The sequence below is a fragment of the Hemicordylus capensis genome, chromosome 1, assembly GCF_027244095.1.
Source record: "Hemicordylus capensis ecotype Gifberg chromosome 1, rHemCap1.1.pri, whole genome shotgun sequence".
NCBI lineage: Eukaryota > Metazoa > Chordata > Lepidosauria > Squamata > Cordylidae > Hemicordylus > Hemicordylus capensis.
This window is the reverse complement of record NC_069657.1, coordinates 138,777,182-138,801,288: the sequence shown is the minus strand read 5'-3', so window position 1 is coordinate 138,801,288 and position 24,107 is coordinate 138,777,182. Positions and strand designations below refer to the sequence as shown.

The window sequence follows — 24,107 nt, the reverse complement described above, 5'->3', positions numbered from 1 at the left end:
CAGATAACATACAGACAGAGAGAGACTAGGACTTATCCCTTAAAGATAAACCAGCCACTCAAAATCTCCCCTCCTGTTAGTTAGTTTGAAGGGGGGAAAGACTAGATTATATTCTGTTTAGAAAAGCTTGCTCACCTCCTCAAGCTGTGTCTGCTCTTCACAGAGTAGGCTTCCAACTCAAGGAACTCAATGTGTCTTAATCCAACTCAATGTGTCTTAAGGAAGCATTTAGATAGATAGATAAACTTTATTATGATCATAAATCAGACAGTACAACAACAAAACATTACATAAGACTACAGTGTATAATACAAACAATGTAGCATAGCATAGCCACATTGAAAGTGATCTCTTTACAAAAGTTAGATAACAAAAACTCTAAATAAAATTCATCAGAGTGACCTGGAAACTTCCCCAAGGAGAAATTAGTTTTAAATGAGCATTGCTAGAAAATTTACAATATAAAATAACATGAGGGGTAGTTTCTATGGCATCCATTCCACAGGGGCAAATCCTTAAATTAAACGGAATCCCTTTATATCTAGCATCCCTCACAGCCGTCGGAAGGGTGTTTAGGCAGGCAAGAGTAAATGGGCGCCTAAATTTAGGGATAAAAATGTTATCTAAATATGCTGCTGGTTTGGAATTAAAAAGTTGTTTCCCCAGATAGATACCACTCCTTAGACAGGCTGTATCCACTTGTAACTCTGTATTGGCAATACGCTGCTTAATAACCTGCCAGGACTGATCATGTCCTCATCTAAGAATTTCTTCTTGGGAGAACCCAAATTGAAGAAGTTTCTTTTTAACTAAGGTCTTCTACTTATGGTTAAAGTCATCAATCATTACCTAGGAAGCCAGGCCTACATTGGCAAAAAAACAGTTTTAACCAAAACTTTATAATTCAGGTCCAGTAACTCGATTCAACCCTAGCGAGACCTACTTCTCGTCTGGTAAGAGAATTGGGAACACGGGGGGGGGGGGGGACTTGAAGAATAGCTCTAATAAATTTAGACTGTACAGCTTCCAGCAGGCCAAAATTACTAGGAGGCCCCAATTAGGCACCATACAAAAAAAAATAAGGGATAAACTTTAGCAACAACTAACTTAATCACCACTGGGATAAATGAGGCCCCTCTCGTAAAATAGAATGATTTTATTTTATTTGTAGAAATTTGAGCATTTTGTATGGACAAATTTAAGTGGGCGTTTTGCTAGCCAGAAGACTGGAAAACAACTAAGGAAGCATTTAGTGTTGATCTGAGAGTGGGGGTGCATCTCAATGTGAGTTGAGATATGAGTTATTAAATAAATAAAAATAAAATAAACTGAAAGAATAATGCACTGTAGCAGAGATATGGTAATTGCAGGGGCGGTGGGGGGGGAGAGGTTGGACTGGTCAGTCCAGGGGAAGGGGCAGATATCTGAGACTATCCCATTTCCAGTCCTTTCCCCAGTCATAGCTATGGTAGTGGCAGTGTAACCTTTAACCCCAACTTTCCCAATGAATACTAGACCAGCACATGCAATTCACAAGAGTGGTATTGTAGCATCATCACATTTGAACATCAGTAAATCTCTTCTTCAAAACTTTTCAGATAACTCACTCAGGAAAAGGGTGGATGGTACTTGAACAAGCCAGCAATAAATCCCAATGCTGCTGTTTTCAGAAGGATGCTCCCCAAGAGACCTTAAAGCAGACTTGTCATAGCTCCTACTAGAGCCAGAGGAGAGGAGTTCAATGGGGTGAATCCTTGACTGTAAGGATCCTTGACTGGGATTCACAGTAGGCCGCCACCATCCACTTTATTTTAATGTGAGACAAACTACTCTCTCCATATAAGATTCCTAGGAGATAAAGTGGTAAAACCCTCCCTAAAAGGGGCTGAGCATTCCTAGGCCTCCAGAGGTGTGTGACTAAAGCAGACCCAAAATGAAGAGTAGCACACTTCACTAACAAGGGTTTATTATTAGATTAAAATAAAAACAAGCGTATGCAATAAGAACAGTTGTCTCTTCATAAAGCAAATTGTAAGAGAGAGTTTTCATTAACCAAGCAACTCAGATTCAAGCAATAAAATAAAGGGAAATAATTTCCCTCATGTGTCTAACTGAACTGGTCCCTATCTTATTACTGCCAGGCAGAAATCTTCCTGCTGTCTCCAGCCTCCAGGCTGTGGCCTTCCCATTTCCCCAGCAGCTTCTCAGCTGCTTCCTCAGGGCACTCTTGAGACAGAACAAAAACACAGAAAAAAGCTTTCTCTTCTGCTGGTGGTGGTAGTGAATGCAGTTCCATCCAGTCCTCTGGCTTGGTCCTTGTTTTGATTTTCATTGGGGCTTTCCCTTATTAGGAAAGCCCCACCCTCCCAGCAGTTGCTCTGAGATCCAGTCCTCCCTCAAATCCTTCCTGCCACTACAAGACTAGACTGGTAAAGGAACAAGGGATTATCCCTCATGTTGAAGAAATGGGGGAAAGAAAACAGAAAAGTGAAAAGGAAAGAAGCCACAAAAAATTTACTTGAATTCAGGTTATTATTTAATCACAGTTTGTTATCCTCATCAAACAATGTGCACACGACAAGACAGTACGTCCATAATTTATTATCCATTGGGGAAACAACCACTCATCTCTCTCTCTCCAAACGTCTCAGCCCTTCTTTATGATGAACACAAGGGCTTCTAGTTTTTAGCCTAGGAGAGATCCCTGCAAAGGCCAAATCACCTCTGCTCTTGTTTAGAAACTCTAGCAGGCCATTGTGACTGGAGATTATGGGAGTTGTAGTCCAACAACATCAGGGACCCAAACTTGGGAATCCCTGCTGCACTAGTAGACTTATTGGGTGACTGCAGCTGGTGCAATGAGGAAATGTTTCTCTGAATGAAAAGAGCCAGCTCACACCCACTTATTTTTGTAGGGTAGACAGGTATTTAAGGAAGAGAGGTTGGACTTCTAACACAGAAATAATGGGGCAGGGGGTGCTTTGGATGGATAGGGCTTCATTTTTAAAAATACATCATACCTTGTTGCTGCCCTGCATCCATCCCGTGTGTGTGCTATATTTGGCAGTTTGGGCTATAATATGGTCTTATACCGCAGTATCAAATGGCATAAGGCTCTAATGGTAATTCACTGAGCAGCATGCTTTTCTGTCCTCTAAGCATGTCTTTGAGGCACATTGCACAAGAGAGAATCCAGAGGTGAAACATAGTGGCTTGTTTGGGTGGCTGAACCCTGCTAACTGAGCAAAGAGGCACCTTTTAAAACTGGCGACTCTCTTTATCTAGCAGCGGGAGAGCAACTGGCCCTGTCCAACCCCAGCACAGCATCCCTCCAGTGGCTGTTGCTGGTGTCTATCTTATGTTTCTTTTTTTAGATTGTGAGCCCTTTAGGGACTGGGAGCCATTTTATTTATTTAAATCTATGTAAATCACTTTGGGAACTTTTGTTGAAAAGCGGTATATAAATATCCATCATCTATTTATTTAAAATGTTTATACCCCACCCTCCAGTACATTACTGCTCGGGGCAGCTCACAACAATAAAATAGTCATCATACTTGTACTGCACCACTGTTCTCTGTGGACTGGAATGTTAGTGCCTGAAGGCTACAGTCTTATGCACACTTACCTGTGGCTCTTCTGGGTGGTGATCTATTTCAACTTCACTGCAAACTATGACAATAAATGAAAAACCTGCAAAACATACAAGGATGCCACATACTACTATCCAGCAGCTTCAGCAATCCATGGATAAACTGTTTTTTTCAAGTTAGAATTAAAGGAGTGTGAAAAGGCACCATTTATTCATGGATTGTTGCAGCTCGCCAGCAGATTGTGCCAAGAATATTATGCAACATCTCTGTACATCATGTTAATTTCTTGTTTTATTTATTGCCATCTTTTGCACTGAAATTGGAATATATCACCATCTGGAAGAGCTACTGGAGTAAGTTCCACTGAATTCTATGGGCTTTACTTCTGAGTAAATTATAGTGATCTGTAGAGCTTGCCAGAGGGTGCCAGAGGGTGCCCTCAGCCCTTTCGCCAATGGGTCTCAAAGCACTAAGCAGGCCTTCTTACAGAGCAGCTGCTAAGGGTATGGTGATCCGCATTGCAACAGAATTTTTGTTATGTTTGGGTTTCCACTCTGCCCTTCAGCTTGGCTCCTTCCCAACCAGTGACAAGTGACAAACCTAATGGATACATTTGTGGAACTGAATGGCACAGCTGAGGGCTAGAAGCTCAGGGATAAGGCCATAGCTGAGAGGCAAAGCATCTGCTGGGTACAAAGAAGAGCCCAGATTCAATCTCCAGCATTAACGACATCAGCATGACTGTTTCAACCCACACCAAGGTGACAATCTCAGATTCATCTCGGGCCACAAATCACATTGGTCTGGGTTCACATGGCCATGCTAATGTGGGTTTAACCCACATTAAACTTATATTTGAATGACTGTTGGAACCACGCATATGTAGAAAGGTAACCTGATGTTTTAAATAAGGTTTTTGCTTCCAAGTAATCTGAGGAATGTAACACACTCTTGGCTCTGAATCCCGTCTCTCTATGGTTCAGGAATAATAATGAGTATTCATATAGTGCTTTGAAGTATTCAAAGTACTTCACATGTATTATCTTGTAAGGAAAGTAAATATCGCCCCTATTGCATGGGGTCGGGGGAGAAGCTTGCCTAAGGTCACTTATTAAGTTCATAGTGGACAATGAATACTCTAAATTTCATTGTCCAGTCCCTGAGCCATTATGCTTCATCTGCTTTTAAGAAAAGAGGAGGATTCCACGAATCTGTCCCTCAGCTCTGTTTTAGGAAGAGTTTATGCAATCATGTTGCTTGATGGACATGAGGTCTCCAGTTACTGAGAGGCCTCAAAACTCCATCTCAGTTTCACCAAGGCATTTGTGAAGATAAGCAGCAATGAAAGAATTAGAAGGGGGAAAGGATACCTTACAGCAGCTTTTCCTCAGGAGTGGGGGGCAGGGGGATGACTATTAAAAATGACTGAGGAAAATAAACATGAGAACACTAAAATGGTTGTTCTTGACTGACAGTACAATCCTATGGATTGTTTACTCAGAAGCAAGTCCCACTGTGTTCAATGGGACAAGTTTACCTCACTCCCAGGTAAATGTGGATAGGATTGCAGTATCTGAGAGAGTGACTATGGCCAAGTTTGAGACTCCCAAGTGTGTTGCAAAATGAGGCTTGAGTTCACATGGAGGCATCCTGTGCTTTAGCAGCAGACACCCCAGAAGTTTAATTCTAGTTGTAGAATATAATTAGTTTAATTCAGTGTGTGATAAAGGAAAAGCATCTTCTAGCATTGCTTTCTCTCTCAGTATAGGAACAATATCAGTCCATCAACATCCACTTTCCCCCTATCCAAATATGGCCCTGTGGAGGGTGTGTGCAAATAATTATCTAATTAAGACTTTTCTTTGTCTTTGAGGAAAGAAAGCACAGCCAGAGATGTCATGTCACAGCAAACCTGCCCCAAATTTCTTTCCACAGCTAAGAGTCCGGCCTCTCACCAGCATTGCTCTTGAACTCCTGCCTGTGCCAGAATCTGGTTGCTTTCTTGTCTGGTCCCACCTACCCCTTGTTTCCCAACCTCAACCTGTCCTACTCCAATTTGATCTTCCTATCAGCAGCTCCTATTCTCAGATTCAGCATTTCTTCTCCTTTCCCAGTGCTTACCTTTAGTGACAGCACCCTTATCACAACTGTTTTTAGAAGGCTCCCAGAGGTGGCATGATTTGGCTAAGAGCTGGGGGAGTCAGAGGGTGGGACAACATGTGGATTTCAGCAAGGGCTCCCCTTCCTCAGTGATCCAAGCACTGCCTTCTCCTTTCTTCCTCTCTGCCTCTTTCATCACACCGATTCCACATCCTCAGTTATTTTACTCTAGGAGGGACCAAGGCAAGCCAGATACCAAGGCAACAGAAGTCTTACAGATTCCTACATTAGATTACTCTTCTATATATGAAGTTAAATGGCAGCAAAGAGATGCGAATTGTTTCCTGGTCCTATAGACTTCTGCCTCACATGAATGTGCATTAAAAACAAAAACAAATCTTCTCTCGGTATCTTCAAGATACTGAGCAGAGAGGAGAATGGGATATGAAGGAGTAAGAAATAAGATGTCTTGAGAGATCACACCCAGCACCAGACTTCAGCTCACTCAGCTGCCCACCCCAAATTGAGCCAGGCTCTTGCTCTCTTCAAGGTGCCAGTTGTTAGAGGCCACAAGGGTAGGCAGTTCTTCCCCAAGGAAATGTTGCTGACTTCTTATGCATGCATGTATGCATCAAGCCAGAGCTCCCCTGAATTCTTCAGAGAGCTGGAAAGAAAAGGAAGCATGATGAAATATTTTGTCTCTCCTGAGATTTACCAGGCACTGCAGTAATTCAGTTAGCAAGTAGAGATAGGAAGTGAAATGCCTAACAAATGGGGGAAGGGAGCATTAAAAGCACAAGGAACAGGCCAGCACCATCTCATGAGGATAGCCCTGCTTAATTAAGACATCATCATCACCACCACCACATCATAAACTTTATTTATCTGCCCCATAACAAATTGTAATCAACCAACAAATTGATTACAGCATTGATAAATTGCATGAATGAATAAGCCATGCAAGATAAGAGCCCACATAACCTTCAGGTCATCTCACAGCAATCCTTTTCAGTGAAGTCAGTTCACACACTCATCTGCAAGCAGAGGCTCCATTAGGCCTGGACCTTGGGGTTCATGGCCTGGCAGCCTCTCTTTCCTAGAGGGCCCCAGCACACCTGCCTCCCTGCATGCAGCCAGCACAAGCTCTGTGATGCCTCCTGTGCACTCCGCACACCAGCAGCATAGGGCTGGCTATGATCAAGAGGCTTGCCTGCCATTGGAAGACTCCTTACATGCTGGGACAGGCTGCCAGCTACAGCTCCCCCCACCCAACTATCAGCTGTTCAGTGGGTGGGTGGGATGTCCAGAGGCCTCTCTGCTGGCCTCCCTGAAGCTCTCCAGTGTGGGCTGGCAGGCTGCCTGCAGGCAGCAGTGAAGAAAGGAGGCAGAGTCGCCAGCACCTGCTGCCCACCACAGCACTGTGCACACTCTCTGCCCTGCCCTGCAGCCACCACCAACTGGTATGCTGATCCTGTGCCTGCCTCCTCCTCAGAGCCAGCAATGGAAGGCTTGGGATTTCCCTTTTGTGGTTTTCCACCCTTCTGGAATATTTATGGAATAGCCTGCTTTAGGGCTTTGATACTGGGCAGGGATTTAGGGCAGGGTGGGAGAACTCTGTATATTTAATTTGAAGTGGATTAGTCAATCTATTTAGTTTTTTTCTAAAAACATTCTAACCACCATGTGGTGGAATCTGCCCATTGCCTTCATAAAAAAGGTAAAGCACCCCCCTTTTTGCCCCACCCTTTAGATTACCTGGAATGACTTGGCATAGGGTTTGATATTGAGCACAGATGTAGGGTGGGGGACCCTGTATATTTGATTTGAAGCAGATTGGTCAATAAATTGATTTTTAATAAATTTTTGTTGTTTTAAAGCTAGCAAAAATGTCCTATAAGTGGCTTGTTTCATGGCAGAAAGTTATAAATATTGCTGGAACTGAACCCTGCCCCCAAGCCCCCAAGCCCATCATTCCGCCCCATGTGGAGGAATCTGCTCTTTGCCTTCATAAAGCAACCACCTTTTTACCCCACCCTTTAGTTCTCCTGGAATGGCTTGGCATAGTGCTTTGAAATTGAATACATATGTTAGGAGAGCTCTGTGAATATAATTTGAAGCAGATCGATCAATCAATTGATTTTCAATGACATTTTCCTAGTGTAGTAGGGAAAGGGAAAGTTGCCAGAAAAGAGTTTCTCTATTCATACTTCACACCTAGTGAAGTGGAGCTAATTGTAAAAATCTGAATAAACAAACTATGAGGTTATTCACACATGCAAGCAAAACCAGGCTAAGGGAGCCCAAACCCAACAGCTACACAGCAGCAAACCTGCCTAAGTAGTCTCCCTTCTAAATGAGGTTAAAGGAGTGAGCACTCCCTTAACACCATTTTTGTGTTCATATGGCACACTTGCGGGGGGCGGGGGGGGGGAATCCCAATAATGCACCACACACTAGCGTGGTGCATTATTGGAGCTCCAGGGTGGGGTGACATGTGGTGGCACTTCTCTGCACCCCAACCCCTGGAGCTACTGGCAAGAGCCGGTGCTTGTCTGGGCAGTCAATCCGCCCACCCAAGGAGTGACAGCTGCTCATCTGCAGGGAGGGTGAGTGTAACCCACTCTCCCCACAGACTGCCCCAGAGCTTTTCTCACCAATCGTGAGAAGAGCTGCAATATATCTATTTTAAATAAATGCACTATGCCCAAGTTGGTTTGCAATCTGGAAGGTCGGAATGAGAACTGTGAAGCAAGGGCATGTGTTGTAGTTTTAACTTGCCCCCTTACAAATGTAATATATGTCCAATCTGGTTTGTGAGCCAGGTGTATGTTTGAACTGAGGAGCAAGAGACATGCATCAAATTTGCTTCAAATCGGTTAGATAGTCCTCAAGTGAGTACACTTGCACCCCAAAGGTTCACACATCCAACTGCGTCCCAGTTGGTTTGTGAATGGGCAAGAATCCATTGGGGGTTGTGTTGTCTTTTTTTACAAATGCACTCTAGCCCAGACCTGTGGATTTGTGATGAATGATCAAAAGGTGTGTGGATCCTTCAACTGTTCGGCAGGTTGGAGAAGCTGACTGAGGCAGAGCACTCAGTGCACTGCTGCAGAAGTCTCTGCCTGCCTTCCTGTTCATGCCTGCCTACACCAATGGGAAGCTGCGTGAAACCATGGGGTGGGTGTGTGTGTGTGTGTGTGTGTGTGTGTGTCTGTCTGTCTGTCTGTCTGTCTGTCTGTCTGTCTGTCTGTCTTGAGGATGCTTGAGGAGTCCACTGTCGTGGTGCAAGTTGGCACCAATAATGTTGGGAAATGTAGTCAGGAGGTCCTGGAAGCAGAATTTAGGCTGCTAGGTAGCATATTGAAGTCCAGGACCACCAAGGTAGCATTCTCAGAAATACTACCTGTTCCACACACAGGTTCAGCAAGACAGGCAGAGCTCAATGCATGAGTTAGACGGTGATGCTGGGAGGAGGGGTTTAGATTTGTTAGAGACTGGGATACATTTTAGGATAAGATGAGCCTGTACAAAAGAGGCAGGAGCCACTCGAATCAAGATGGGCATCCCTATGTGTCCCTGCAGCTGTAGCAAATTTGGTTCAAATTGGTTAAGCGGTTCACAAGGTAGTCCACTTGCACTTCAAAAGTTTACATGTCCGCCATCTTGGATTGGGGTGGATGACATCATCACAAACTATGCCATTGAAGTGTCCTTATGTAACCCTACAACTGTACATGATTTGGTTCATATTGGTCCAGACACTGTGAAGTTGATAGCGGACACACACAGAATGTCAGGTGATCTCATAAGCCTACTGGAAAGTAGGCTAATAAAAACACTATAGAAAGGACAGGGAGGGGCAGACTGGGAGTGGAGTAACACTGTATGTTAAAGAAGGGATAGAATCTAACAAGCTAGAAAACATAGGAAGTTTTCTAATTTCCACAGTCCACAGAACTCTTTCACCAGAGTTCACAGAAGTCCACAGAACTCTGTCACCACAAAAACTCTGTGGGTGACAATACAAAGGCTGAAAGGGAACGTGCCACTAGGAAAGTGCTATCACCCTCCTGATCAAAATGCTGACATTCACTGGGAGTTGCAGAAGGAAATCAAGGAGGCATCAAAGAGAGACAAGAGTTGTAATAATGGGTGACTTCAATTACCCACACATAGAATGGATAAATTCTCATTCAAGTAACAACAAAGAGGTCAAATTTCTAGATATTTCTTAACGACTGTGCCCTAGAACACAGAACCAACCAGAGAGAAGGCAACCTAGACTTAAAACTAAGTGGTACACAGGATCTGCTGCGAGATGACAGCGTCGTGGAACCCTTAAGGACGAGTGACCATATTGTGATCAAATTCAGCATACATGCAAGGAGAGAATAGCCATGGAAGTTTAACACACACACTTTGCATTTCAGAAGAAGAAACTTATCTAAAATGAGGTATTTGTTGAAAAGAAAACTGAAAAGGAAAATCAAGAGAGTAACTTTGCTCCAGAATGCATGGAATGCATTTAAAACCAGAAGCCCAGTTAGAATGTATACCAAAAAGGAGGAAAGGTACCACCAAGTCCAGAAGGATGCCAGCATAGCTAACAAGTAAATTCAAATAAGCTATAAAAGGGGAGAAGAATTCCTTCAGAAATTCTGAAATTGGAAGGTCTGTCTAAACGAACAGAACAGAAAGGAACACACACTCTGGCAAAAGAAATGCAAGGAGACAAGAAGAGAGGTGAAAAGAGAGTTTGAGAAGCATTTAGCTAAAAGCATCAAGAGGAATAACAAAAACTTTACTAAATATATCAGAAGCAGGAAACCTGCCAGGGAGACAGTTGGACCCTGAGATGATGAGGACATGAAATGGATTTTTAAAGAGGATAAATGAGTTCTTTGCATCTGTTTTCACGGCAAAGGATACTGAATGTACACCTGTGCCTGAACCAAGCTTCTCAGGGACAGTTCTACAGAACTGAGTCAGATAGTGGTGATGAGAGTTGACATTCTAAACAGTCTGGGAAAATTAAAAATTAACAAATAAACCAAAAGGTGACAGAGTATAACCAGGTAAAGATCAGACAGAAGAATGTTCTAGTTGGTCAAAGAGATTACCATAGTGGCAATAAGACAGTTGTTCCCAAACTGGGAGCCTCCAGATGTTGCTGAACTACAACTCGTATCAGCCCCAGCTACAATTTATTCAGATGTTCAGCAACATCTGGAGGCTCCCAGTTTGGGAACCACTGCCATAAGAGATGACCATCAAAGGCCATAAGAAAGATAGCACACACTAGGTAAGAGATTGAGCGTGATCCAGGTCTGTTCTTATGTTTTATGTTTATCTTTATGTCTTAAAATTTCCTTCACTTGTAAAACAATCTTTTTAGCTCTTATAGTTTAAGGAAAATATTTAAAGGTGAGGGAGTGAAAAACATGCCTGCTCATAGCTCAAAGGTCAGAGGTTGAGGTTCTTGTCTGCAACCCTTCTGTTCTTCATCCTGTAGCTAGTCCTTTCCTGTAGCTAGTCCTTCTTTACCGTACCACCTGCTCTGCCTAAGCTCCTCCTTTTTGCACTCCATCTCTTACCACATTATTTTACTTTCTGTGGGGAGAAATTCTCTCGTATTGTACTCCAGATAATTCTAACACATGCAATTAAATTAATTCCATGTATCTACTTTACATAGGATCAACTGATCACAGGGTTCTTGTTTCTTAATCCAGATTTTAATTTTTCACTTTTTAAGGGAGAAAGACAAGCACAATATAGAGGCTGTTCACACACACAGCAAAGACAGGGCTTGGCTGCCTAAGCCCGATCTTTGCTGAATGTGTAAATCGATGGGAGCTGTGTGGCTCCCAGCGGTGGCACCGTGGCACATCCCGTAGGGAGCCCCAGCTGTTAGCCAAGATTAAGAGTGCGAGCACATTCTTACCCCTGGCTACCTGATCGTGTGTCAGTGCCACACAGCTCTGCACAGCACCAACTCATGTGTAGCCTCCTGGCCTGTGACGCTCCCCATAATGCACTGTGCATGCATGCAGTGTATTATGGCAGTTCTGGGGGCCTCCCAACCCCCAAACCTCCATGCTTCTGGGAGAAGCCGCAGTCATCTGGGCAGGCAATCTGCCACCCAGCAATGGCAGGAAGACAGTCTGTGGAGGAGGTAAGCATTTCGAGGGTTCCTCCCCTTCCCAATCATGAGAAAAGGCTCCTAGGCTCATTAATATTTGCTCCAAATTTCTGATTGTCTGAGAAGAAGAAAAACAAGGTAGGAGGCACCAACAGTTGTGAATCTCCCACTGGACAGGAGGGCTCCATCCTATCCAGGAGCTGTATCCAGCAGCTGAAAGAAGTAGGAGGGGAAAGCCCTCATACCCAGCAGGAGGCCAGCTGACAATCATTGTCAACACCTCCTACCCTGTTTTTCCTCACAGGCAATCGGGAACACACACAGCTCCCAAAACTGGGTAGGTGACCCAGTTAATCATCATGTGATCGGCCTTATACGTGGCCCTGATCATAGTTTCTATTAAGTCATGACACTTTTTAAAAAACCCTCTTTGGACACAAAAAGACTGCTCACAGACGTGAACGTTAACAAAGAGCACTCTTCCCATCTATTGGTTGGCATTATTAGATGCAGTGGCTAGAAATAAGGGGTCCTGTATTATCCCGTCTTTCCTATTCCACCAGTGGTCCTTTCACATAATGCCACTCTGACATGTCTTCCCACACAGCATACCCTTATTTTCCAACGGCTCTCTCTCTCTCTCATGGATTGATACTTACTATACAATGTCTGCAAAGGCTTTGAGCAGAGGTTTAGATTGGTACTCGATGCCATGTTGTGCACACATGGACTTCACCAAGGAGGTCACCTTCCAGTAGTTGTGTCGAGGCATGGTGGGGAAAAGGCTGTACAAAGAAACCAAAATGTGGGGTCTTACATCTTCCTTAGAGCCTCTGAATTCTCTCTCCTTCTTTGAGCCTTGCATACATGCATGCATGCATGCAATAATCCATTGTGAAGCTTGCCCCCAGAATCTCGCTCTTCCTCAACAGCTATGTGGCAAAGGATCTCAGAATGGCATCTGTCTCCTGGCCTCACTAGAAGCTTAAGCTCTGACTCAACCACACCTTACCTGCATGATGCTCCTGCAAGTCAATCAATAGTGTCATGTAAAGAAGGCAAACTACCAACATGACTGTGCCATATCCATGTCATGAAGAACCCCAGCCACTTGAATTGCCTGGTGAAGAGGCCTCCAAATACACATTGACCATGCCACAAATTGCGACAAATTGGTATCCTATTCATCTTGTCCTGAGGAAGTTGAACCCATTCTAATTGGCACCAGCATGGTCTGGGAATATCTGTAATCTCTGCTTTGCCCCAAGAGAGCTTCCTGACCCTCAAAGAGAGATAGAATGTACTCACTGGTGCTCAATCTGGAAGTTGAGGTGCCCACTGAACCAGTCGTTGAACAGGGACTGGTCTACGTTGCACGTTGCCTGAAGCTAGAGAAGGAAAAACAGAGACAAATCACCACAAGAAGATGTTTTGTTTGAGGATGCCATGGAATGGCCGCACACTTTTACCCTCCATCCGACTTATGCAGGAATTTATGGCCTAGGCTCCTCAGAACAGCAAGGACCACAATGAGGATTTGGACCAAGAGTAGGAGCTCACCACGGATTCACTCACAAAACATGAGTGGCAAACTTGATCACAACATTAGGCTAGGCCTTTACTGGATTCCAAGGGCATGTCCTCACTTATTACACTTAGAAGAAGGGGCACTTTTTTTAAAAAAAAAAAGAATAGGAGCACATCTATGCAGGAGTTTTCCTTAATGCCATTTTAGTGCTTTAGCCAGGAGTACACAAAGTCTGCAACAAAGTACACAGTTTTTGGCATGGGGTGGTAGTGGTGAGGTTTATTTTAATTATGTTTACCTCACTTTAAGCCAATAACAATGCTGCTTCCAGAATCAAAATCCAATTAAAAACAAAACAATAAGCAGAAAATTGATAAAAATCAAATTATTAAAAAACCACCCCAGAACAGTATTCAGTTTTTTGCTGTTTTGAAGATGTCCAAAGAGGAAACCAGCCTGATCCCTCTGGGAAAACAATTCCCTTGGGAAGGTTGTGCAATGTACATCCACCATGTGGATGGTGTCAAACAGCAACAACAAGACTTTCTCCTCTTCATCTATTCTGTGAACCACAGAGAGCAACACAGTAGCAAGAAAGATCATTCACACCACCTTTTGCTAAGTCAGGGAGGGTGGACGGGGGGAAAGGCAGGAAAGCACCTACCTCCCCCCGCCCCAGACAATCCAACAGATGTGTGTGGGATTGTGCCCCCATGACCAGCGCCGCCACAAGAAAATGCATCCCAGCCTCCAGATGTCCCACAATGCACTGTGCGATGAGTGTGGTGCACTGAAGGATTCCCCTGTCAGTTGGGCACTCTAGGCGCCATGCTCTGTGTCTGATCAGACTGCATGCTGATGAAGAATTCACACAACCTGAAGAATTGTATGCTGATGAAGAATTCACACAACCTGAGTAAAAGGTCAAGTTAAATTCCCAATCTACCCAGGGAGGCACAGTCGGGATCAGCCTCGGTCCTGGAGCTTAACACAAGCAGGCCTAAGCAGGTGGGGCTGCCAAAGCTTGGGTACGGCTGCTCATGTGAACAGACTCATATTCTTGCAATCAGTCCCAGGAATGGCCAGCTAAGATTCAGAGCCATGCATGCTCCCAAAAGCCACATGGTGGTGGAAATACCGGGCAGCGGACTGGGAAGTGATCATGTGTGAGGTATGATCATAGTTGGGTGCCATGCCAGGCCAACACTGACAATCTCAGATCTGAAGTGTGGTGGCTCGATGCAGCACCCAACTGCGATAACATCTCACACATGATCACTTCCCAGTCTACTGACTGGGATTTTCACCACCAGATGCATGGTTTTTGAAAGCGTGCATGCTTCTGGATCATAGCTGTCAGCTCCCGGGATTAACTTTACCGATTGTAAGAACATGGCCACTTAACTGTGTGACTTATGGCAACTGGATGCACTGAATCTGAGCAGCCACATTTCTTATAAACCTCCAGATGGGCATGCCTTCAAAATGAGTATCATTTCCATTATCCTTAATCCACTCTTCTGTGTATCAGAGCAGCAGGAAGGGTGCATTTGGGATACTTCTCAATCTGAGACTTATGGGTCCTTCAAACACCCCTGGGCCTCAGGCAGCTGCAAACCTTGCTGGGCATTTGCATCATGATGAGAGTTCATGCACTTGACATACTCAATATAAAACCAGGAGATCAGGTCATTTCTGTCAAGCATCTCTGTGTTGCTGCCTCCTCTAATACTCTTCTTTCACTCCCCATATCCTGCTGTCTTCCTCCTGATCCATCTGATTGAAATTATTTAAATCCTTTCCTTACTTTATACATTGCAACATCTGCCCCTTCCAGCCACTCTGTATTACCTTTCAGCCTCTACTTCAAGATGTCACATGGACCTTGTAAGGGGGATGTCAGAGGGCACTAGAGCCCTGGAGGGACTGAGCACCACCCCCTGCCCAAGATGATCAGGCAAATGAGTCAACTGATGTAGTCAAGGCCGATTGATAAAGGAGAGGGAAAATGCAGTCTATTCCAGGACCTAGCGGCCAACAGCAGAACTTTTGCCTTGGGATCAGAACTGAACCGAGGTGGGAGGAGCCAAACTGAGGCATGATCTAACTGCCCAACCCTATGAATGTTTATACAGAGCTCAATAGCAAGTAAGTGGCCATGGGCTATCAGCTAATTAAACAAAAGGTGCAATACTGCTTATGCAAATACTGGTTATGCAAATACTAATAGTACAAAACAAACATAACCAAGTGCTGGTGAGGCTGGGATCGATGTTGGATCATCTGGGGGGAAGGCAAGTGCTATCCTGCCTTTCCCCCACCCACCTTCCCTGGCCTAGCAAAAGGTTGTGTGAATGACCTTTATTGCCAATGTTGCTCTCTGTGCTTCACAGAGCAGATGACAAGTAGTAAGTATTGTTGGTGCTGTTTGACACCATCCACATAGATGTATGCTACACAACCTTCCCAAGGGAATATTACATTGGTATTTGCTGATTATATCTGATGTTCCAATAATAAATGAAAGAGTTCTAACTTTCTTCAAAAGACCTTACTTTATTGCATCCTTCCTGAAATACATGATATGGTTAGCTTTACCACAGTGTTCCATAACTGAATACAGGTGCTCTAAAATTTTTACTTTGATCCTATTACTAGTTCTTAGTTTTCTTTCCTTTTAAAAAAAAGTCAACTGCACGTACAATTTTTTTGTCCATTAAATAAGCAGGTATAAAAAATGTACCTGAAAGGAACATACATAACTTTGATCATCTCACCTGAGCTGAGAACCAATCCACATTCTTGTCATAATCAATGTTCATTGGGATGTGGTTCATTTGCGTTACCCAGACGAACCAGTGAGACTCTATGATTCTGTGTCAAACAAAGAAGTCAGAGATTGCACTGCCACCCATCCAAGCCAATGGTAACCCACTGAAGAGCACAAATCAAATCAGTTTTCAAGTAACCCAGCTTATGGAAGTCCAGCAAAAAGTCATAATCAGAAGAATTTCAAAATCACATTATATATATATATAGAGAGAGAGAGAAAATGTATATAAGTGTGTGTGTGTGTGTGTGTGTGTGTGTGTGTGTGTGTATTTCTACTAAGAACTAATCTGCCTACTTTCCTTTCACTATCCCTACAACTGGACTAAATTTGATTCAAATCAGTTATCAAGTTCACAAGTTAGCCCATGTGCACCTCAAATGTTCATGATTCCACCATCTTGAATCAGGGTGTATGACATCATCACAAACAATGTGTTTGAGATGTCCTTATGTGTCCGTACAACTGTACCAAATTTGGTTCAAATATTATTTCTTACATTTCTATATTGCCCCATACAAAAAAGTCCCTGGGCGGTACACAATCTAAAAAACCATTAAAAAATTGACACAATTAAACAATTTAAAAATACAAATAAAAACACTGAAACCCAAAGCTTTAAAACTCTAAACTAAAAGCCTGACTAAACAGGTATGTTTTCAGGTCCTTCTTAAAAATATTCAGAGAAGGGGAATCTCTAATTTCATTAGGAAGCACATTCCAGAGACTCGGGGCAACTCTAGAAAAGGCCCAGTTTCAAGTCACCACCAACCAAGCCAATGAAAACTGCAACTGGACCTCCTCAGATGATCTTAATAGGCGGCGGGGTTGATGAAGAAGAAGGCGTTCTCTTATCAGTTCCACTTGGACCTCAAATCTTCATGTGTCCACCAACTTGACTCAGGGTGGATGACAACATTACAAACTATGCCTTTGAGCCATACCTATGTGTCTCTACACTTGTAGCAAATTTGGTTCAAATAAACAGTTCACAAGTTATCCCAATTGTGCCTCAAATGATCACATGTCCACCATCTTGAATTGGGGTAGATAACATCACAAACCATGCCATTGAGGTGTCCCTGTGTGGCACTCACTACAATTGCACCAATTTTGGTTCAGATTGGTTAGACAATTCACAAGTTAGCCCACTTGCACCTCAAGCATTCACATGTCAGCCATCTTGAATTGGGGTGGATGACATCATCCTAAACATCTTTTACATCAGTGGCATATTTACATTTGTGTGCTAAAAAAAGGAGGACCTTGCAAGCTTGTGAATGAGATGGTGAAATCTCTTTTTAAGATTATTGATTGCAATAACTTCGGGAGTAGCAGCTATTTCAGATTATAACCTTATAATCAACATATATTCAACCTTATAATCAACATCTCAGTCGTTGTGGCTTGGATGAGATGGAGGACCTTCCTCATTACCTGCTTAAGTGTCCACTGACACAAGATATAAAAGAAAAACATCTTGCCAATTTACTAAAAAAATGCACTAATTTAACAGTATGTCAGAAGTTACTGAAACAAGTAGTCATTTTCCTAATGAAACTAGCCCATATAAATTTCTTTAAGGTAGAGGTGGAGCCTTCTGCTATTGGTTAAGTTTGATTTTATCTTGGATGTCCTTTACCAATTTTATAAATTATCACTAAGATGGAATGCTCTTAGGAGGAATTTAGATTTCAATATAACAGAAGATTTGTCTTAGAATCTAGTTACCAGCCAATCAATTTGTTAATTTTATCCTTACTGTACATATATTTGGGTATAAGCAGCAGCAGCAACAACAACAACAGTGATGATGATGAAGAAGAGCAAGCAAAATGAGTTATGGCAGATGGGGAGCTGTGAAGAGAGGAACTTTATATTGCTGGGACCCTGGGGAAGGTGCATTGCATGTGTACACTTACAAAGGTGCATGACACATATCCCAGGGGACGGGATGCCCTTCAGTGAAGGCCAGGATGCCCACCATCATGGAAAGGTCCTGTTTCTTGGTCAAACTACAACAGGATGTGGCAGGGTGGCAACACAGAACCCCGGATCCTCATAACATTAGATGGCATTCAAAGCAACAACAAAAAAGGGGGTATACATCCAAATAAACTTACCTGACCAGGAGAAAGAGGCCAAGGAGACTCTTCAGTTCCAGTAGAAATGAATATGTCAAAAAGAACCGGACGTAGAAAGTCACCATCCAAGCCAAATCCTGTCACAAAGGAGGAGGCGGCAAAAGGGAGGATTATAGGGCCAGAGCAACCCCCCCAACCATTTGCTCTTGCAGCGCACCAGTCACAGAATCTACCAATGTTGGTCTCATTCTGCAGCCTCCCTCACTGTGCATTAGTGGCAATGCAGACCCCAGGATACCTCCCAAGGTCTTTGTTATACTATCCACATGCATAAATCTATCTTGAGAACTCTGAAACTGAAGTGTAGGCCTAGCCTCCCATTCAAGCTTGAAATTCAAGGGCTGACATACTGACTAAATTTACTTAAGGAAGTTCTGTTAAGATTAAAAGGAAGAGTTAGGCATGTTTCCTTGTCCTAACTGGTCCTTTTAATTCAGTGGGATTTCCTTGAGAATGAACGGATCTTGTGAAAAAGTGCCAGGGAAACTGAAAAGCAGCCAGGGATGTGAAGCACCTCTCTGGGGTGGATGGGTGGTGGGGAGTTAAGTAATATCCATCTATTAACTAAAGCTGTAACAAGCATATAGCATCATGTATCCAAAGCTAAATCCTGAAGAGGTAATTCTTTGGCAATTTACAGTGTTTCAGCTTTGCTGCAGAAGTGAAGCCGTAACTGGCTGCAATTAAACCTTCACTACAAACCTAGACTGTAAGCTATGCTGGAAAGGGAATAAGCTAATATACTGTTCTAAACTGGAAATGGCAACTTTGCAGACTTGGCTTAGTTTAAAAATGAAAGTGTAGGCTTAGCTTCCACTCCCAAGTTCAGTTTAAGCTTTACATTCAATTTAAAAATTAAAATGTTTTTCATCTAAGCCCCTCTCTGTGTGTTCCCCACTGCCAAAAACAAACACAGCTGAACAAGGCACAGCTGCCTGCCTGCCCGCCAGCCACCTCTGCTGCAGGCAGCTGAGCTTGAAAAGAACGCCCAGTGGCTGTAGTAAGCCTGGCCATGCAAAGGCCCACTGCAAAGGCACGGTGGCCTCCAAAATGGCTGCTGTGCCAAAGGGGGAAGGCTGAAAAATGGCCAGAGCTGGAATAAGGGAGGTCGGCGAGGGGAGGTGGAACCTCCGTGGGACACACACACACCCCGCCACCTTGGATAACTCCCCCAGAGGGGGGTAAATTTTCTTTTAATTTTTTTTAATTGCTAAAAAAAACAAAAAAAACAGAACAGACCAAACCTGGGGGGCAGGGTTTGAGGGGGTGCCAGACCAAACTGGCCCAGCCTGGTTCGGGTCCACTTTGGACTCGAACTGAAACGGACCAGCCGGTTCCGTGCACACTCCTACTTACAAGTATGAGTTACGGCTTGCAGCGGCAGCTTCCCCCCCCCTGCCCCCCCCCCGAGTAGCCCAGGCAGGTTTAGGCCTGGTTCGGGCCTCTGTGCAGGCATGGAGGTCACTAAAAACGCCTTTGTGTATGTGTGCAAGCCATGCGCATGCATGGAAGCCATGTATTTAGTGACCTCCACACTTGGCTGCTCAGGGGGAGGCCGGCGGCGGTGGGGGGAGCTGCCAATCCCCCCTCTCATGGCAGCTGTGGCCACAGCCATTGCTCATACTTGTAAGTACATTTTTACTCCTCTTCCGCCCCTGCCTACATGTAGGAAAGCTCCCTGCACCGGATTCTCCTTTACCAGTATAGAATTACCAGGAATCCTCACCGGATTCTCCTTTACCAGTATAGCTTCGAGCCAGTCAAGCCAGCTCAGTTCAAACTCAAACCGGGTCCAGCTCAACTAGGTCAAAACTCAGCCAGTCTGGGCTGGCTCGAATCCAGTCTGGATTCGAGCCAAACCAGCAAATCCAGTTTTGTGCACGCCCCTAATGAACATGGCCTTGCATGGAATAATCACTGTGAGAACACACCTGTCCTGATGTTACTAAAGAACATACCAATATATCCTCAGCGTGTCCTTTAATCACGAGAGAGGTGTTGCTCAGAATTGCCCCTCTACAGGCACTGCAAAGCCCTGTTTTTTAAGACAGGTTTTGCATAGCATGTAGACAGCAATTCTGATGAACGCCCCTCAGACGCAATTGAAGAACATGCCAAAACCACAAAGAAAGTCCTTTAGAGAGGTTGGGATGGGTGCGCTCTCACCACGGCCCCAGGGCTGTGTTCATCTGAACCGGCCCACATATAATTATCTTCTGGTGGGGCAGAAATTGAGAGTGTGCGCTTGATGAAATGAGTTCCTGGCGCTAATGTGGACCAGATTCATTCTCTTGATGCAAAGTCACTGATTTGGAGAAGCAGAATTTGGACCTACTCACCACCCACTGTTTGCGCTGGATGACAAAGTAGAAGATGTACCACTGCAGATAGAAAGGCACCAGAGCTGGTGGTCCAACTAGGGCAAATTGAAAACAGAAGACAGAGACATATTCGTATCACCAGTCAGAAATACACTGCCTTCCATCGTGGAGGCTCCACTTGAAGCTGCTCAACTGAGCAAAGCTCACTCTTGCTGGTAACTAGACAGGTGTCCCAACAATGGAGGCTCTGAACAGTCACCAAAAGATCTGTCATGGCTAATATCTGACATGGCTGTAACTCGGTGGTAGAGCATCTGCTTAGGATGCAGAAGGCCCGAGGTTCAATCCCTGGCATCTCCAGATAGGCCTGGGAAAGACTGTTTTCAGTCTTTCAGACAGGCCTGAAACCTTGGAGAGTCACTGCCCATAAGTGTAGTCAATACTGAGCGAGATGGACCAATAGACTTGGCTTAGTAGGCTCATACTCATGAACCGAAACAGCGTTGGAGGAACCACCAGCCAGGATAGGAGAGCTCTACACACTTCTAATCCTCAATCATGTAAACTCAACAAACAAGGTAGGAGGAGGGGAGAGTGATCATCTGGGAGCTGGGTAGGATGGGTGCCTTCTGCCCACATTCTATCCCAAATATTTTACTGAGGGTGGATGAAAGGCCACCCTATCCAGCTCCCACACAATCAAGCTCCTCTCTTTTGAGTTCACATGACCGCAGATCAGGAGCGTACACAGCTCTCAGCTCTCCTACCCTGACTAGCAGCTCCTCAGACCCTTTCATGTGAATCCTCTCATGTCATGTGAACAAGTCTAATATATGGCAGCTCCCTATGTTCCTATCTCAAAGGAAGACATATACCTGAGGTTCGGGGAACATTTTGCATCCCACAAACCCCCAGTTTCATAGTAAACCTTTCTGTAAGCAAACTTTCAAGCCAGTTCTCGTAATACTGCAAAAGGATTGGTTCTGATAAATTTCAGGTCACATTCCATAAATGACTGACTAGATTTTATTTTATTTATTTATTTCGAGATTTAATATACTGCCCAATCCACAGACTCACAGACTGTACAAACAAGAATAGCATCCAAGATTTACATGGGGGGAGGGGATAAATAAACAAAAAAATTAAAATTAAAGGGCAAACACCTGGCAGAAAAGAAATGTCTTCAATAAGGTTTTGAAGGATGAAAGGGAGGAGGCAGACCAAATCTGGGGGCAGGGGGAAGATAATTGCAAAGTGAAAGGGCAACAACAGAGAAAGCCCTTCCACAGGCCCTAGTACTATGGACCTCTCTGAAACCAGGGTCCAAAAGAAGGGCAACCTGAGAAGATCTCACAGGATGGGACTGGCCGGGAGAGGCGGTCCTGCAGGTAAGCAGGTGCTAAGCCCTGAAGAGTTTTAAAGGTGAGAACCAGCACTTTGAATTGGACCCAGAAGCAAATAGGTAAACCAGTGCAGTGATCACAAGAGAGGTCTTATACTATCCTATCTCCTAGCGCCCATAAGCAGGCGGGCCGCCGCATTCTGGACCAACTGAAGCTTCTGGATTTTCTTCAAAGGCAACCCCAGGTAGAACGCACTATAGTAATCCAAATGAGAGATGACGAGGGCATGAGTTACCATTGCCAGGGCCTGCTGGTCGACATAGGGCCGCAACTGGCAGACCAGCCAAAGCTGGGCAAAGCTCTGCTATAGCTCTGGCCACGACCTCCACCTGCTGCTTCAGCAGGACCCCCAAGTCATGGACCACCTCCTTCAGGGGCAGCGCAACCCCATCCAGGGAGACTCAGCAATCGGCCAGATCGAGGAGTAAGCAAGAGCAACTCAGTCTTGGAGGAATTAAGTCTGAGCTTGTTTTGGCCCATCCAGACCCAGATAGCCTCCAGACACTGGGCAAGCACAGAAACGGATCCATATGGGCAAGCAAAATAGTAAAAGGGCTGGTTCGGATGACACTGTCCAAACAGATGAGGAGGAGTGGAAGTGCATACATAATCCCTCTACAGACGTACCATTCTGTCCCAGCATAGTCAAGTAGAGGGCAGAAATGTCCAAACATTCCTTAACGGCACAGTTAAAATACAACTATTTTAACTGCACAGTTAGGGGCAGCTTGGACATTCCAGTCCCACAAATAGCCATGCAGGGGTGGAAAATGTGCACGCACACTCTTCCTCATACAACTGGGAGGTCAGTTGGGCCATGACAGCTGAACCAGGCCAAAATGTGTTTCAGTTAGTAATTTTTGTGGGCTTACCCTGTGGTATTGCAGAACAGAAATGATACTCACGGATGAAGAAGTATTTGTGTTGGTGATTGTAAGGCATGAACTTCTTTTTCTTTACACCAAGCTGAAAGAGACCACAACAAATAAACAGGGCTGTCATCAACCAATCACCTCTGTCTATACACACACACACACCCTTTCCACTTTAACTCACAGACCTCCTGCTATCTGCCTCATGAGAACTGTTATCCCAGCCTCTTCATGCTGATATCTTTTCTATGTCATTATTTTGATATTCTGCACTGGTTTACATAACTGCTATAACTTTGTTTATAGGTCCATCACAAATGAGAACAAGAGTACTTGCAAAATGGTAGCTCATTCCAAGATGAGCCAAGGTTATTCTTACAGTTGGGGGAGTTAGGATGACGCTCTCCACATATTGTAACAGTGTTACACAGTCTGCATGACAATACACAAAACACCCATGTCTTTTCATACCACATTTATTTGCTGTTGATTGCAGAACGAGAAAACTCTGTGCAAGTAGAAAAGGTATAGACAGGCCACAGTGCAACTAGGAAAGGAGTGATTATCTGCACAGGAGATAACATCTGGAAGAGTAGCTTCCCAAACTATAATCCCACATCACTGCCACACCTTTGCTGCTGGGTTGTTTGTTCCGGTTCTCTCCTTCTGGCCTTTAAAAAGAGGCCAGTTTGATTGGCAGTACAATCCTTTGCCCTCCTTTTTCATGTTTACTGACAGGTTTGTGCAATTTCCCTCTTCCTGTTGTGCTAGTTTTTCCCCCTTTGTTTTTAAGGAAAGAAGCCTTCTCCCTCTCCCTCTCCCCCTCCATCTCCCCATTCCTCAGCCTTCTCTCTCTCTCTCTGTCACTCCAAATGATTGTTGCTGCTCTTTAGTTAATGTTGTGGAGAACCAGGAGCCACTCTAATCCACATGAAGAGTAGCCCTAGAAACACTGTCTGACATCCTGACCAAAAAAGCGCTTACATAATGTGCAAAGTTGTGCTGGCACAAAAACATTACATAGTTGCAATAAAGGGGAGTTGTACAATTATGCAAAAGTACCATTTAACTCAAGCAAGGCATACAGCACTTTCACAGTACTGCACAAGCATGACTTGCAACAGTACAACACGAGTCTGGGACGCAAGGTCCAGACTAATCACAACAGCTT

At 44.2% G+C, this 24,107-nt stretch overlaps 1 protein-coding gene across 2 annotated transcripts in view; it reads right to left on the bottom strand.

The window, feature by feature from the left end:
* Positions 1–227: 227 nt before the first annotated feature.
* Positions 228–24,107, bottom strand: part of LOC128339344 (acyl-CoA (8-3)-desaturase-like) — a 71,087-nt gene continuing 47,207 nt past the window's right edge. For both annotated transcript variants that reach the window (XM_053283077.1, XM_053283076.1), the window contains exons 6-12: positions 22,970–23,030; positions 20,677–20,753; positions 18,317–18,414; positions 16,141–16,237; positions 13,144–13,223; positions 12,495–12,620; positions 228–6,357 (exon numbers count right to left, since the gene is read on the bottom strand). In XM_053283077.1, the coding sequence (XP_053139052.1) occupies positions 6,306–6,357; positions 12,495–12,620; positions 13,144–13,223; positions 16,141–16,237; positions 18,317–18,414; positions 20,677–20,753; positions 22,970–23,030 (591 nt within the window). In that variant the 3' untranslated portion in view covers positions 228–6,305. The remainder of the gene's footprint in view (positions 6,358–12,494; positions 12,621–13,143; positions 13,224–16,140; positions 16,238–18,316; positions 18,415–20,676; positions 20,754–22,969; positions 23,031–24,107) is intronic.